This window comes from Chiloscyllium plagiosum, chromosome 3, assembly GCF_004010195.1.
Source record: "Chiloscyllium plagiosum isolate BGI_BamShark_2017 chromosome 3, ASM401019v2, whole genome shotgun sequence".
In the NCBI taxonomy this organism is placed as follows: Eukaryota; Metazoa; Chordata; class Chondrichthyes; order Orectolobiformes; family Hemiscylliidae; genus Chiloscyllium; species Chiloscyllium plagiosum.
This window is the reverse complement of record NC_057712.1, coordinates 26,145,729-26,159,326: the sequence shown is the minus strand read 5'-3', so window position 1 is coordinate 26,159,326 and position 13,598 is coordinate 26,145,729. Positions and strand designations below refer to the sequence as shown.

General features: G+C 37.1%; 1 protein-coding gene across 2 annotated transcripts in view; it reads left to right on the top strand.

The window, feature by feature from the left end:
• acp1 (acid phosphatase 1) overlaps positions 1–13,598 on the top strand; it is a 43,123-nt gene that overhangs the window by 14,777 nt on the left and 14,748 nt on the right. The window contains exons 3-4 of one of the 2 annotated variants that reach the window (XM_043678829.1): positions 1,055–1,168; positions 10,923–10,984. In XM_043678829.1, coding sequence (XP_043534764.1) covers positions 1,055–1,168; positions 10,923–10,984 — 176 coding nt within the window. Of the gene's footprint in view, positions 1–879; positions 994–1,054; positions 1,169–10,922; positions 10,985–13,598 lie in introns of both variants that reach the window. The other variant, XM_043678834.1, reaches the window with a different exon arrangement.

The following is a 13,598-nucleotide window of genomic DNA, read 5'->3' as shown; positions in this document are numbered from 1 at the left end:
GATCACTTATTGAATTTGAATTACTTAATCTACCGGGTGTGACTGCTTCCTGAAACAAAGCGTCCAGGTGACTCACCCCCCTTCTGGATGTGCCGCAGTGTTTGAAGGTCAGATTCCAGATCGTCAATTCTGATCCGGGGTTCTTCCAGCAACTAACACTTGTTACAGATGTGGTCACTGCCGTTCACAATGAGATCAGCCTGCTCCCACATCATATAGCTACAGCACATAACCTATCCACGTAATACCTTGCCTTAGCAACACATTAGAGTCCCTTTTTTTTTTGGTTAGAGGAGGAGGGTAGGTGGGAGACAATACACGTGTAGTGTTTCTGCATTCAGCCGCTGCCCAAATATATACCCAGCAGTTCTCTGTGCCTTGCTGTGGATTCTCCCTCTGCGCTTTCCCTTTCTGGCAACCCTCTATTCTCTCTGCCCTTTCTCCTCGCTGCTCTGTAAAACTTTTGACTCTGATCTCCAGCATCTGCAGTCCTCATTTTCTCCCCCATTGATATAGAAGTATATACCAGTATTTTTGGGACAGCAGCATCCAATCAGCATTTTTTTTTAATCTTTTTTTTGAAGTGAGGAATTCTGGTCACAAGCTTGGCTGAAGATAACTTCAAATATAAGTTGCAAACTATCTTCAGCACAAGTCAAACAAATTCATGCTATTATTCTGGGAACTATTGTATTTGAATGAAAATTTCATGATTTGGACTTTCAAGTCAGTGTAATTGTTATATTATTCGTTTGTTTCTAGTGAAGTTGCAAATTAACACCATTTTAAAATCCTACCTGTGACATTCATCTGTTGATAACATAATCCTTACTTGACTGCATGGGGAAACAAACAGCATGGCACTTGTATTTCTTCCAGTGGAAAATAGACAGTGCAGCAACATCAACATATGAAATAGGGAATCCTGCTGACCATCGAGGCCAGAAGTGTCTGATGAAACATGGCATTACCACGAATCATATTGCCAGGCAGGTACTGTATCCCAGCTTTTATCTATTTTATTGTGGGTTATCAATTTTCTTTCTTATTACAGTGGATGGTAGACAGTGCTGGTGTAATTGACTTCAATGTTGGGAACTCCCCAGACTCAAGGGCTCTAAGCTGTTTAAGACAGCATGACACTGAGACTGCACATAAGGCAAGACAGGTAGATCAACCAGCTGTTTTTTTTAACTTATTAACTGTTTTCAAAACAATTGTTCTATATTATTTAATGTCACTAATAACTATGGATACTTCACCCCATTTCTAGTGCCAGGTACTCTTTGACTAATCATCAAATGTACTCAAAAAGCAGGATCGCCCAAAGCTGGTTGATTTGGATTATGGTTTCAGCATGGCTCAAGAACTGACGCTCTTGCCTTTGATTTCGAAGGTTCAAAGACAAGAATGCAAAAATATGGACTGACCTTTCCAGGGCAGTACTGAATGAGAACTGAAGTTTTAAAAGTGTATTTCAGAAGAGATTTTAAACCGAGGCCCCACCTCCAGTAGGGTGGCACAGTGGCTCCGTGGTTAGCACTGCTGCCTCAGCACCAGGGGTTCAATTCTGGCCTCGGGCGACTGGCTGTTTGGAGTTTGCACATTTTCCTGGTGTCTGCGTAGGTTTCCCCCTGATACTCACTCCAGTTTGCTCCCACAATCCACACATGTATAAGTTAGGTGAATTGACTATGCTAAATTGCCCATAGTGTTAAGGGATGTGTGGTCTAGTTGCATTAGTCTGGGTAAATGTAGAGTAACAGGTTAGGGAATGGTTCTGGGTGGGTTACTGTTCGGAGGGTCGGTGTAGTCTTGTTGGGCTAAATGGTTCTATGATGATTCTAAGATCCTGTGGCTCTATGCCAAATCATAATAGCGAATTATCCATGGTGGCTTTACCATTTTTGACTACTTCCATCAATACTGCAGAAACAAAATTCTGGTCAGTAATACAATGTTTTTAGAGCTTGCTGAATGCAAATTTATAGCTGCCATACTTTCTATATTGGAATAAAATCTCCACTTCATAAATACTTAAATAGATGTAAAGTACTTTGAGACATCCCAATGATGTGAAAAATGCCAAAAGAATATGCAAATTTGTTCATTCTTCTAAGAGTGAAACAAACTTTACAGATATTTATCCACTCCCATTTCTCAGGAAATTAAATGAACTGAGTTCATAAGAGAGGAAAACTGTGGAGATTAAAGAAGCATTGATTTCGAAAATGATATTCAGAATGAAAAAATTTAAAATGCTGTAAGTACACAGCAGAGGCAGTTTGCATCTGAAAGAAAATTGCTGCCTAATGTTTTGGAGAACTCCTTTGTCAAAGTTTTTCTTAATATTGAAAGCTGCAATATACTTCCAGCATTTTCTGTAATAGAGAAATTTGGCATTTTGGAGAAATTAGTGTACCAGGACAAATTGCATTTTCTTGCTTCATATGTTGTGTTCACATTGAAATAAGCCCCTACCTCTTTCTGTAGAAGAAGCTACATGATATTCAACTATTTTATCCTTTTTTTGCAGCATATTAATTAATGTTATCTTTTAACTTGATTTTGTAAATTTATTTTGGTATATTATGAACCACTTCAATTTTATTCTAAAGTGAGAATGTACTTCCTCAAATATGTGTTGAACATATTATATAACATTAACAACGTTTTTATCATTGCTGGCAGTTAACTGTAGGATGTGCTACATGACACGCTATTATTCTCAAAGTAAAACCGTACACCAGCATTTTCTTTTAGTCTCAAAGTCTAATCACTGCAAATGAATACAACGTCGGGTCTATCCTGGAATTAGAAGACCAGCAAAGACCAGCAAATTCCTTAAAGGCTATTGCCAAGTTTCTTTTTTTGCTGAAGTGGCACAGAACTCTCATTTGTAATACCTGATATATAACTGACATGTCTCCTTATATAAACATTTTGTAGCACTGCTCAAAGTAAGTCCAAGTATTTAAAAGGACAACAGTACGCAGATGATTTTAAATTTTAGGCACAATCAAGAATTTGATTTAAAATTCCACCCAATTTGAATTTTCATGATCCATAATTTTACATTTACTGTGAACGAGTGAATTGAGTCATGCATTCCACGTCAAGCACTGCAAGCCAGCAATGGCCTTCATATGCTGCTGCTGTGCAGAATTGGGATAAGGTATGTCCCAGAATGGGTCACTGCCACCCCTTTCAGCAAAAGGGCCTTGGATGTACTGGTGGACAGTGTGGTAGAGAGGAAGATCATTGTTGTACGTAGGAAAAGGAGACCACAATGCCAGAATCAGCCAGCCTGGACCCAGATATTGACCCATGTCAGTGCTGTTTCATGCATCAAAAAAAAACCTAGCAATGCAGAAAGAAGTTTGATAATATAGTGTAAGCGTCTTCAGCCGTAACTTATTTGAAGTATAAATTCTGTTATCTTTTGATCTGACTCTACTCAAATTTTGTTGATTTTAATAACTGGAAACTTTGCCCATTGTATTTAATACAAAATATATTCTAATAAAATGCAGGAATGCTCTACATCCATTTTTAAGACTTTGAAATTTAATAAATGACTAGGTACTGTGGCTGGAAATCAGTCACTATGTTTTATTGATGGACAATTAATTAAGAGTGTGTGCCATGTAGCTTTGGGATTTTCTGCACCTGGGAAGTTTCTGTATATTTCACAAATTACTTTTACTGAAATTGTCACAAAAAAATTGCATTAGGAATTGTAAGATTTAGAAAAACAAATGGACAGATGTGCACGCTGTTTCTTGGTTTTATCTGGTTTCAATTCTCGAGTTAAAACCCCAGTTAGATGTGAAATGCATCTGGATCAGTAATGGCCTTTAGGGAAGGAAACTGCTGTTCTCACCTGGTTTGACCTACATGTGACTCCAGTCCACAACAATGTGGTTGACTCTTAAATCTAGGCAGCTAAGGATGGGCAATAAATGCTGGCCTAGCTAGTAACACCCACGCCCAGTGAATGAATAATAAATAACACTGATGCATCTAATTAAATCTCTGCAAGAAGAGATTTTTGAGATTATCTTTCAAGATTGATTCCTGATTCATTTAAGAGTGGACTGCAAAACTGGTTACTGTTAAGATACATATGTGCACATATAGTGTTCAAAAATAGTTAATCACTGTTTTATTTAAATGAACATTTTTAAAAATTCCTTGATATGTGAGAATTTCTAAGGACAGATGAAAGTCCACATTTCTGTGCCAGGTCAGGATTTCCTTTTCTAAAGGACGTTAGTGAACCACATGTGTTTCTGTAATAATCAATTGTGGTTGTCATGGTCAACATTACTGACACTAGCTTTATTGGTTGAATTAAAATTCCATCGGCTGCTGTGGTGAGGTTTGCTTTAGTCTGTGTCTCTGAGTTACTAGTCCAGTGCTGTTATGATTATGTCACTGTCAACAATTCTGAATTTGTTTTCATTACTTAATAGCTTGGCATAGTATAACAATTGTTAAGATCAATATTTATCCCTCAATCAATATCACAAATGCAAATTATCTGGTCATGATCATGTTCGTGCTTTGATTTGAGGAAGTTTATTGTGCACTACTTTGGCAACTGCCATTCCTGGAGCTCTGTGACTTCACTTCGAAAGTACTTATTTGGCTGTAAAAGAAAATTGAAATGTGGCTGGTGCATTTTTCATTCAAAATAGCATGACTTTAATTTGATACAGGGAGGAAGTGAGGACTGCAGATGCTGGAGATTAGAATCGAGAGTGTAGTGCTGGAAAAGATTTAATTTGATACAATCTATTTGGTGTTCCGAAAGCTGAAATTATCTTTGCTGTTTCGGATAAAGATACCTGCCAGTATCTTTGGAGTAAGTCCAGCTTAGCTTGTCCCACTTTTTCAATGCAGTCTTTCAAACGCGGAATTGGATATGAATCAGACTTTGTAACTGCATTGGCTTTGTGATAATCCCCACATAACCATTGTGTTTTGGCACCATTTACTATGGGTGCGCTCCAGTCACTGCAACTCACTTTGATTATGTCGTCTTGGAGCATGCATTCAATCTCTTTTTGAACCTGTGCCAACTTTAGAAGTTTAAGTCTATAAGGATGTTGCTTAATTGGAACAGCATTTCCTATATCTACATCATACATGATTAGATTCGTACTTCCCAGCTTATTCCCACACATCTCCCCATGTGACAACAATAACTCTTTCAGGTCATTTCGATTTTTCCACTGGAAGGTAACTCAATAATTTATCCTAATTTTTGGCAACTTCCTCATTGTCCAGTTTAATCTGAGGAATGTCCAATTCAGGATCATTTCAACTTGGTTCTTCACTCTATGTTGTAACCAGTAACAAATTTTCCTTCTGCATTTCTTCCCTATGAAAATGCCTTGTGAACATATTCACATGACACACACTGTGAGCTTTCTTTTTGTCTGGAGTCCTTATCAAATAGTTCACATCACTCCATCTCCTTTTGACTTGATAAAGTCCAGTAAACCTTCCTTTTAGAGGTGTACCTATCACTGGAAGTAATACTAATGCTTTCTCTCCATTAACAAAATTGCAAGTTTTTGATTTCTTGTCTGCTTCCTGTTTCATTGAATGCTGTGATATTTTTAAATGATGTCGAGCCAACTCCCCCAGTCTATTTAACTGTTCCCTAAAATTTGAAACACAGTCCAAATATGTGGTCTCTGAACTCTTGACTCACCAACTTCTCCTTAATAAATTTTAGTGATTCTCTCACGTCATCCTATTTTGCCTCAACCATTCAACTGAACAGGGTCTCTGATAATTTTACTTCAACTTCCTTATGTGTATTCTTTGATTTTTCCTTCTGTTTCAACTGGTGACTTTGTGATCTCGTTACCACACAGTCAGGCAAAATCCCAGGATATGCTTCCTGTAATACCTCAGTTACCTGATTTTCTACTGGCTTTTCAAACACAAGAGGTAGCACTCCTACCTGTGACCCAGTTGAAATGTTAGCAAAGACAAATTGTATTCCTGATGTTGAGAGTTTTTCCACTACTCCTACCACAATTTCTCCACTTTTCACTGAACACTCTAACCTCACGCTACATAATTGAGCACTTCTTATCTCACCATGAACTCTAGGTACTAGCATTTTTTCTGGCAATAGTCCTTCTGAGTTACATATCTCCTCATCTCAACATCAAAGACTAACATGATCCCGTACCTCTTAATACTGTAACTTCTTTACCTGCTGCTCCTGGCCTATGCGACTAAACCTTATCTTCACAAGTAAATGGTTAAGAAGATCTGATACTTCCTCCTTAACCAACCTCCAATCAAGTTGTACAGTCTGGTGCAGCTATTTGGCTTCCACTGTGCTTTCCTTCACCATTTCAACAAGATTCACTGGCTTATCCTGTTTTCCTACATCTGTCTTCCCAGTGCGTTTTCTAACCCACCAAAGCTGTAATTTCATGTGGGCTATTTTATTGCAGTGAAAGCACTGGAGCTTTTTAACTTCTCTTTCCCTATTATGGGTTTCCTTTTTCCCCTGTGGAACGTGACCTTCATCGAGATCTACTTTTCCTTTATCACCTGAAGATTTCTCTTTCTCCATTTTCTGTCCCTTGTGGATTGAAATTGATGTGGAAACCGAACTTAATTTATCAATGAACTCCTAATAATCAGCCATTTCAGCTGCTAATCTTTTCGTTTTAACTCTCTGCTCTTTCACAAGAGTGCTCACTACTTCAGAAAGTGAATTTTGAACTCCTCCAAAACAATTGTCTCTTTAAGAGCGTCATATGTTTGATCGATTTTTAATGCCCTTATCCACTATCAAAATTACCTTGTTTGATCCCTTCAAATTCACTATATGTTTGACCAGGGTCCCTCCTTAGGTTCCTACATGAGACGAAGAAAACTTCTAAATCTTTCTCATCAAATTTTGGCAATGCTTGGATATATTTAAATAGATCCTCACTAGGCCTTTGTGTACAGTTGATTTGCTCAACCTCACTGTCTTCCTCACTAAGCCTACCTTCTACCTTCAACTCCATACTTTTAAGCCGACTTTCCTGTCTAGTCCCAATTTATGAAGTTCAGACTAACACTCTTTCTCCCTTTCCTCTCCCTCTTTTTCCCTTACCCCTCTCTCTTTAACCCTTTCTTCTGCTAGGGCCTTCCTCTCCTTTTCTTTCTGTTCTGCTAGGGAAACTTGTTCTTTTTCTCATTCTTCTGCTTTTAATCCTAATTCAAACTGTTCCTTTCCTTTTTCTCTTGCTTTTTTCTTTTGCTCTAACTCAAGCTGCTTCATTTTCGATTGGAACCTTTAGAAATGGCTAAATTTCAATGTCGTTTCCAGCAAATTTAAATGCTGGGCAATTTGTTGCAATTGTCTCTCCTTTTCTCATGGAGAGACTTCAGCTTGTTTGCCAATTCCAGCAGCTTTACCTTGTTCATCTTTTGTAAAGCTTCCAAAGTCACCTCTTCCACCCTGAGAAAACTCTTAGTGATTGAAAGAGCCATTACAAGTCCTGTTTAAACCAACCCAGAACAAAAGACACTAACACTTGCCGTCTTTGAGTCCAACAACCCTAATCCCAAATTGGAACTATCTAATAAATCCAGCCAAGAGCCCCATTCTGTTATGGACCAGGCCAGACTCCCTCAATATTTTAAGAAGGTAGCCCAGACCCTAGCTTTTTATTTTAGAGGCAGATGGGAAATGGATATGCCGCTGGTCAAGTCTCTGTGTTATGCAAATAGAATTTATTTAAACACTACAGTTGAAATACGAACAAAAGAAAACAATTTAGAATAACAAGTATTTGAAAACCCAACCGACTCAATATAGCAATTTAACTAAAGATCTGTTCCACTTCCCACAACATCCCATAAACAAAAGCTAAAATTCAAACTCAGGTTCTTACAGGCAGGAGGAAACACCTTCTAAAGAGATTTCAGAGATAAAGCCAGTCAGGAACCGTCGGCTGAAGCGTGGAACCTTTCTGCACTACAGCAACTTCTCACTGTTACAGCTAAACTAAAAGAAACTAGAAAAAAAACCTGAGTTTGGAGAACTGGCCACTCCCCTGCCATTGTTAAACTAGGCTATTGCCCAAACATTTCAGCACTTCTGCTCTTACAACCTCTCTTTTTTAAAAAAAAAACCCAAAGACATGATAACCTTGTTAAAGAGGCAGCATCATCACAGACTTCAGAAAGTTCTTTGAGTGCAATCTAGCAGTCTTGTTCACAGCTGGACTTTTGAAACCTCGCATCTGTTTAAAATTGCACCATGAAAACAATGCTTTACAGCTTAATCGGTCCACGTTGGTGATTGTTTACACAAAAGCCGATGTCATGATCCCATGTCCTGATCTGTTTCCTTATTTCTTTTCTCTCTGTTATTTAATATCGATGTTGTTCCTGATTTGATGATTAAATTTGGAAGTGTATTCCACAGCTTCACTACCCTATTTTGTAAAAACAAAAATGTCTGCTCTCTGTCCTAAATCACACTCAATTAATCTTGCATCTTATTTCAAGAATTTTACAGTCCTCCTGCTTTTGAGGTGCCTATAAAATTACCTATGCGACCCACTCATCACCCTCCCATCTGCTTCAGCCTTTCCTAAATTTTACAGGGGCGATGTTTTGATGCCTTAGGCCTCTTGTCTGCCCTCACCACAATTGAGACCCTTAAATGGCAAAGAAATAAATTAGTAACCTCTCATTATTGCCAATAGGAACAGTATTTTAACATCTGTTTTGTCCAGACCCCTCATGATCTTGAACAACTCCATCAAATCTCTTTGTCAACCTCAAACCTCTTCAAGGAGAAGAACACTAGTGTCTCCAATTTATCTACTGAGTATTTATTCTCTAGAAGTCGCATAAATCTAGTGCTGATCCTATCATATCTACTAATTGTATTATAAACATGATGTGTGGTATGTTTGGAAGATAAAGGTGATAAGGGTTTCCCAAATGTTTCACAGCTGTTTTTTTTATTTGTATCATGTCTGGGCCTCTTGTAGTTTAATTGAAAGAGATTACATTGATTGCTTAACAACTGCATTATTGTTATATTCGTGCAGTAACCCGCATGTTGGCATCATTGTACAGTGGAAACAATGGTCTGATCACTGTTAAAGTTGGTTGCTCCCTTGTTGATGCTAATTACAAATCAGGGCAACCAAGACTTAGTCTGCAGGTCTTGGTGATGAATTTGAGGTTAAGTGGAAGATAAGGAAGTTGAGTTTGGAGGTCTGTTCAGGGGTTCGATCTATTAGCATTGCGAGCATACTTGGGTGATACTTAAATCTGATACCAAGACCACCACCCTCCATGAACTGATGGCAGGTTGGAAGCATATTCCCATGTTATTGACTGGGTCCTGTTCCTGTATTGTGGTTATTGGCAACAAACACTTAATTACAGCTTGAATTTATTCCTACCACAAGTAGAAAAGCCTTCTTTTTCTGAGTTCATCTGGGGCAACTAAATAATATTTTAAGAAAGATGCAGTAATGCATATGTTTTGATTTAGAATATTATGTCAGTTCTTTTATGTTTTAACAATATATAAAGTTATTTGTAATGCTGGCATTTAATGCAAAGTGAAGCTCAACGCAAACTCAAGTAATTCCTCATATGTCAGTTGGCTACTGTTCTATTCTCCATATCAGATTCAGAAATTTTAGAAAGTAACTGCTGTCCACTTTTTTGTTTCTTTTGACTAATTTAGTTTTTTCATTTCTCTTTATTTCCTATAATTTCAGACAGCAGCTATTCAGGTCTGCTTTTTTTCACCCGAGAGACAACTTTTTATTTCTTTTACTTGTTTCACTTTACTGCCTTTGATCTTATATTTTGAAATCTTATGAAGAAAAATAGGCCATGAGAACATTGATATGGTAGAGCATCAAGGTGACAAAAAGCTTGAATGATTGTTTCAGTGGCAGATGGGTTGATTTCCTTGGCAGAATGCTACACAGGAAGCGACTGCATAATCTTGCATCTGTTTATGTACCTGACCTGTGAAGGCTGTAAGGCATTGTATGGCATCTACTTGGAAAAAAAGTGCAATATAGCAACTTTAAAAATGCTGTTGAATTTGATGACCCCTTGTAACACAACTTATTATGTTGGATTTTTAAAAAAGCACTTTGTCGGATTTGGAAATATGTTCCCAGGCTACTGCCATCAATCCTGTTTTGGACAAGACTGTAGACTGATCAGTACTCATTTAACTTTTTTTTTTAAGAGAGCATATATTTAAAAAAAGGAATAAATAAATTTCATTTAAAGCATTTTCCATGACCTCAAAGTGTCCTAATGTACTTCAGAGCCAATTAATTAATATTGAAGTGTTGTTGCCATAATAATATAAGGAAGGAAGACAGTTCATTTGGCCACAACAATAAAATAATTGACCAGTTAAAATGTTTCAGTGGTATTTATTGGGAGGTAAGTGTATATTATGATGCAAGGAGAATTCCATTGCCCTTTGAAAAGTGCCGCAGAGTCTCTTGTGTCCAGATGTAACAGCAGGCAAAATCCCACTCCCGTCAGTGCTGCATTGGAATATTAGCCTAATTTTAAGATGTTATGTCCTGAGGTGCAACTTGCATCCAAAACTTTTGCCACAAGCTAAAAGTGAGCAGAAGCTGACAACAAAGAATTCATACATAAACATCTGCCTGGCATGTGCTGTTTAAGTTGGATATATGCAGAATGAATTGAAATTAATTTTGGCTTCAGTGTCAGTTGACCATAACATTATGTCAACTTATAAATTAATTTTCAAAGGTTTTTCTCTGGTTTATCCATCAAAGATAATAGTTCATAGATAATTTAAATTAACTTATTCCATTGCTGCATACAGTAGTTAAAAAGAAATAAACATTAAGTATTTTTTAAACTCCTAGGTAGCCAAGAATGATTTCTTAACATTCGATTACATGCTGTGCATGGATGAAAGCAATTTAAGGTGAGTGGATTATTGACAGCTATTGTCCTCATTTTCAGCAGTTGAATAGTTTAATAAACATTTAATAGTTTATATTTGAATTGCATTTTAAAATGCCTTTTCAGTTTATAATTTGAGCTTTTTGTCTTTCTTGATATTAAATGGTTTGGGCTTTGAGTGTTACCTCCATTGTATATGTTTGTTTAATCAGAGTTGATGCACAGCATCCAGCTATGGTAAGTGCTTCCTTGCAATTCTGTGCCTTAGTAGCAGCAAAGTTGCAATGATAAGCATTTCCAATAAGGCATAAGATACAGGAGTCGAAATTAGGCCATTCAGCCCATCAAGTCTGCTCCACCATTCAATCATGGCTGATAGGTTTCTCAACCCCATTTTCCTGTTTTCTCCCCCTTAAGGTTTGATCCCCTTGGCAATCAAGAACTTATCTATCTCAATTTTAAATATATTCAATGATCTGGCTTCCACAGCCTTCTGTGACAGTAAATTCCACAGAATCATCACTCTCTGGCTAAAAAGTTTGTTTATCTCCGTTCTAAAAGGTCTTCCCTTTACTCTAAGGCTGTGCCCTCAGGTCCTCGTCTTTCCTGAATTATGAGGCCTAAAATTGCTCACAATACTCTAAATGTGGTCTGACCAGAGCATTATAAACCCTCAGATGTACATCCCTGCATTTATATTCTAGACTTCTCGAGATGAATGACAACACTGTATTGGCCCACCTAACTACCAGCTCAACCTGCAGGTTTACTTTGATTTAGAGATGTCTGTGTTGAACTGGTGTATACAAAATTAAAAATCACAACAGCAGGTTGTAGTCCAACAGGTTTATTTGGAAGCACTAGCTTTCGGAGGGCTGCTCCTTCACCAGGCGGTTGTGGAGTATGAAATCATGAGACACAGAATTTATGGCAAGAGCTAAGTGTGACGTATCTGAAATTATATATTGAAAAAGACCCGGATTGTTTGTTAAGTCTGTCATCTTTTAGAATGAACATGTTGGTTTTAGTTCTTTCATATGTAAATCGCAGAACTTTTTCATTCTCAAGTACACTAATTGCTAAAGTTCACTTGAGAATGTAATTTTAACAAAGTTCTGCGATTTACATATGAAAGAACTGAAACCAACATGTTCATTCTAAAAGAAGACAGACTGAACGAACAATCGGGGTTTTTTTTCAATATATAATTTTCAGTCACATCACACTGTAAACTCTTGCTATAAATTCTGTGTCTTACAAACTAATATTCCACAACCACCTGATGAAGGAGTAGCACTCTGAAAGCTAGTGCTTCCAAATAAGCCTGTTGGACTATAACCTGGTGATGTGATTTTTAACTTTATAAGTTTGCCTTAAGAGAAATCTGGACTAAGACTCCCAGGTCCCTCTGCACTTCTATTTTCTGAATTTTTTAAAAAAGTTTAAAAATTGTAATTATAAGTTCCTCACTTTTATAACTCAAAAGTACTGCAAATGCTCCAGGTCTAATGTTTAAGATGCACATTCCTTGCATCAACATATCTATGGCATTTTCTGGTTTTCTCCACTTGTATGCAGCCTACATTTAAAAGCGCTATAAATGTTGTCAGGAATGAAAGCTATTTGGAGCTTCAGAGTCAGCAGAAATTACAATTTTATATAGTCTTTCATTTGGTCTGAATTATACACTTTCTTTCACTTCTCTGAAACCATAATGGCATTGTGTATTTAATTGTGATTGGAATTTTTTGTTATTTGGGCATATAAAATATATTCGGAAGCGTTTGCTCAAATTTAGCTTGGGCAAACTTTTACAGTCAGGGAAATGTAATAAAAAAATATGAAAATTACTTCGGTCCATTTCAGTCTTGTTGGGTGGATGGAAAATAGCAGCATGAGTGATACTTATAATATGGCAATTATATTATTGATCGCTTTCATGGAGACAAAGGATCAGAATCATATTGGTGCAGTAAAGAATGCTGTTGCAGGTCTAACACAATGCTAGAATGATATAAAGGAAACATTGACCTGTAATTTATCTTCCATTTAACCCAGGCTATAAATTGAGTTCATAATAACCTGGAGTTTAAAGATATTTATACTCCACGCTTTTTTTTTCTCCCATGAATATTTTAAACTGATAAAAATTATCCTGACTACTGATTGTTGAAGCTTTAGTGATGAACATATTATTTGTCTTTAAAGAACAAACTTGTACTTGGTAGTGTGTGCTCACTATTTTTTAACCACCAAACAATATATTTAAGTTTATTATGAAACCTGAGATTTTAAATCTGATATTTGCCTTTTGGAGTCTTGGATGCAACCTCTGTATATCAGTAAAGTACTAAAGCTGAAGAGCAACATGCTGTACACTACACCAGCAATATGCTATAACTGAAGAAGCATTCCTTGCTGCACCAGTGAGTCTGATCCTTTGTCTCCATGAGAGAGACCCATTATATATTTTTCAGATGATTTGTAGTTCAGGTTGAGTTTCAGGTTGTAAGTTTCCTCACTGAGCTGGTAGGTTTGTTCTCAGATGTTCTGTCACCATGCTAGATAACATCATCAGTGAGCCTCCGTTGAAGCACTGGTGTTCTATCCTGCTTTATATATGTGTGTCTTGGTCT